This window comes from Vicugna pacos, chromosome 7, assembly GCF_048564905.1.
Source record: "Vicugna pacos chromosome 7, VicPac4, whole genome shotgun sequence".
NCBI classification, from domain to species: domain Eukaryota; kingdom Metazoa; phylum Chordata; class Mammalia; order Artiodactyla; family Camelidae; genus Vicugna; species Vicugna pacos.
The window spans coordinates 19559504-19563187 of NC_132993.1; the positions used below are offsets into that span (position 1 = coordinate 19559504).

Genomic DNA, 3684 nt, shown 5'->3' on the forward strand with positions numbered 1-3684 from the left:
GAATAAAGTAGATTCTTTAAGCAGCAACATGCATAATTCTAAAAATCATATTGAGGGGGGAAAATAAGTTGCAAAATGATATGTACACTACTGTATCATTTATAAAGAAAAGTTAAAATATATAAGCATGTCTATAATATTTACATATAAATACATATGGGTAATTTAGTAATACAGTATAACAACAAGTCCTGGAAGAACACACAATTTATAGTACTGATTACCTAGGCAAGTAAGGAGGGAGAAAGGTGAATGAAACTGGGGAGGGAAATAAGGTGACATTTAACTCTAGCTGGAATCTTTAATATAAATTTAAAAACCTGAAGCAAATATCACAAATATTTCACCTTTGATTATTCTAGGAAGTAAATACATGAATGTATGTTATTCTTGAGGTAGATGTATTTTTTAATTTTCAAAAGAAAAAGAAAAGTACTGAAGAATTACAAATAAACTGCACATAATTCAATCCTATATAAGTAAAGCTGTACACATCAAAAACCACGCTATGACTATTTTTAGAAATCAACCTATTTGCTTTTCTGTGTGTTTTTGATTTTTTAAAAATCAAAAGAGGAAACAAATGAAAGCAGTGAAGAAATGTAAACATATATACACATAAATCCGATTATATAAAAAGAAAAACCTCCACAGTCAAAAAACACCATATGAACAATTCTATATAATTCGCTGCATTTTCTTATTTTTAATTTTTGTCAAAAAAAAAGGTGCTGCCTAATTGGAAACGTGACTTTCAATTATTAAAATTGTGGGAGTCCATTTTAATGTGTTTATCTCGCTGCTAGTCTATAATTTATATTTCAGAGTGGAAATTTGTTTGTATGCCTGTGACAGGTTAATGCAGTTTAAACATGCATTTTTCTTTCGTTGGTTGAATAGTTAAATCGTTACTCAAAGGATTTTAAGTTTCAATTTCAACCATCAGAGGATTCTTTGCTTTTTCAAGGTTAAAAATGTTTCTGGTTCAAAATGCTATTAATTAATGGCTCCGCAGTGGATCTATTTAGGGAATTGGTACCGACCCCGGGTTAACAGCGGAACTGTTAAATGAGAAAACTTTTTTTGATGAAGACTTGGGGATATTTTAAATTTGATCTTAGAGCGGTAGACAGAAGTGAAATGTAATTCCAGCCCGATTAACTAACGATCGTAATTATGAATCGAAAGACATGTCAGGTATAAGCATTTTTTTTCCCTTAAAAAAAAAAGTTTCTCGGACTCCGCCGGACACCCAGCTGGCGGAGGACCAGCGGGCGAGGGGGGGCGAAGCCGGCAGGCTGCCCAGAAGTTACGATCGGGGAGTTTTCGCTTTATTAAAATTACCTGGCTCACCAGCAGAGGCAAGAACGCGAAGACAAGATAATTTCTTAGGCTGTTAAAAATGACTTAGCCCGGTGGGCCGCGCGTTCCGAGGGGGTGTCCTGAGGGCCGGGGCGGGTCCCGCCGCCCCCGCGGGCTCCGGTGCGTCAGGGGCGCGTCAGGCGGGGCGGGCTCCGCGCGGGCGGCGGCGGCGGCGGCGGCGGGTGGCGGGCGGCGCGCACCGGGCCTCCTGCTTCTCGCTCCGAGGCTGCGGGACGGACGCTCCCGAGAACTCTCTCTCCCGCGGCCGGCCGCGCTCGGACGGCGCGCGCCGGCGGCCCGGCGGTGCCAGCATGTCGGCTGCCGTGGCGTGCCTGGACTACTTCGCCGCCGAGTGCTTGGTGTCCATGTCCGCGGGTGCCGTGGTTCACCGCCGCCTGCCGGACCCCGAGGGCGCGGGCGGAGCGGCAAGCTCGGAGGTGGGTGCGGCGCCGCCGGAGTCCGCTCTGCCGGGTCCGGGGCCACCGGGGCCCGCGTCGGTCCCCCCGTTCCCCCAGGTCCCCGCCCCCAGCCCCGGCGCGGGCGGCGCCGCGCCCCACCTGCTGGCTGCAAGCGTCTTGGCTGACTTGCGCGGCGGCTCTGGGGAGGGCTTCGGGGAGTACTCGGGGGAAGCTCTGCGCGCCTCGTCCAGCTCCTCCGACCCGACCCCGTGCTCCGGCCCAACCCTGTGCTCCAAGCCGGCTCCGGCCTCCAGCGCCGCAGAGGTCTCGGGACCCGCGCACTCCTTCTGCGCGCTCGCGGTCCCCAGCGCGCCTGCAGTCCCGGGAGCGCCTGCCCACCCCTGCGCGGCCTCCTGCGGGGCCCCTGGAGCGGGCCCCGCCCCTGCCACGGGTCCAGTACCCCGTCGGAGGCCAGTCACACCTGCTGCCAAGCGCCACCGCTGCCCCTTCCCTGGCTGCAACAAGGCCTATTACAAGTCGTCGCATCTGAAGTCCCACCAGCGCACCCACACGGGTGAGCGCCCTTTCTCCTGCGACTGGCTCGACTGCGACAAGAAGTTCACGCGCTCCGACGAGCTGGCCCGCCACTACAGGACGCACACGGGCGAGAAGCGCTTCTCCTGCCCCCTCTGCCCCAAGCAGTTCTCCCGGAGCGACCACCTGACCAAGCACGCCCGCCGCCACCCAGCCTATCATCCCGACATGATCGAGTACCGGGGGCGCCGTCGCAACCCCCGCGTCGACTCGCAACCTGCCAGCCTGGCGGACAGCTCCGGTTCCGTCCCCGGGCAGGTGCCCAGCTTCACCACCTGCTTGTCTGACAGTCATTGCTGTTAGTCGTCCCCTCAAGGACAATCCCCCAGGCCGTTGTCCTTGCTTTCTCTCTGCCCATCTCTCTTTCCCAGAGTGATTAGACCAAGGCACAGACTGGCTTCTCTGCTCTGAGGGTGGGTCCAGGCAGGCATGTTGGACCCTGGGGAGGGACTGGGGGCCCGAAAATTGCAGGAATTCTTGCAACACGTATGTGATCCTAAAAGGGGGGGTTACCTCAAGACAGCCCCCAGAAACTGGTAAAATGGGATGAACCCCCGTACTCTCCAGAGTCCTGAAGAATCTCCCTTCCATGGGAACCAGAGATGTGAAACTGGAATTCTCAGGTGCCTGAAGAGCTCCCAGTCTTAAAGGACTCTGGTGTCTTGCCCACCCACCAGAGCGGACCTTGGAGAGGGTGTCAGGGGTGGCAGCCTTGGAAATGTCCAGGACTGAGGTGGTGAGAGGCCTTTGGAAACAGAAATGATTTCTATTTCTGTAAACAGCAATGTTTACTAATGTATTTTTAGTATCTTTTAAACAGGGATCCCAGGTTTATAGGAGGTTGATGTCCTCCACTCCCCAGTTGTCCCAGCTACCTCTGCTAGGAGAGAGGTCATGTAAGAGTCCATGTGGATGTATGGCTGGGAGATGCTTCTTGGTGTCTGGGGAGTGGTGCAAGTCTGTTTGCAGGTCCTGTTGCAAGGATTGGAACCCTACACTCGCGTCGTAGATTTTCTTCCCATTTGGAGTCCTACTTGGGGAAGGTAACTTCCTGGCTCACTCACAATGAAATTGGTTTTGAAATTTGGAAACATTCATAAAAGCACCAAAAATCAAAGGGTGGTCCAGGCTAGTTCCCACTTCACCCTAGCGACTGTGGGTGAGATAGGTCCAAAAAAAAAAAGACCTTTCAGAACCATTGTTAACATTCAGGGAAATAGGGGCTTGTCGTCCCAGCTGCCCACTCCCAGGTAACCTCAGGTGTGGTAGATTCTGTTCATTTCTTAGTGGCTAACTAGGGGGTTATTTCCCTTGGTGCATTTTTGTTTCT

At 51.8% G+C, this 3684-nt stretch overlaps 1 protein-coding gene across 1 annotated transcript; it reads left to right on the top strand.

Annotated features, from left to right (window-relative positions):
- Positions 1–1438: 1438 nt before the first annotated feature.
- KLF14 (KLF transcription factor 14) lies at positions 1439–3149 on the top strand. The gene has a single exon (XM_072965400.1). It carries the CDS (start codon positions 1674–1676, stop codon positions 2655–2657), a length of 984 nt encoding a protein of 327 aa, XP_072821501.1. The 5' UTR covers positions 1439–1673; the 3' UTR covers positions 2658–3149.
- The last annotated feature ends 535 nt before the right edge of the window (positions 3150–3684 follow it).

Coding starts and splice junctions, on each gene's coding strand:
- KLF14 (XM_072965400.1), top strand. CDS start 1,674: ATGTCGGCTGCCGTGGCGTGCCTGGACTACTTCGCCGCCGAGTGCTTG.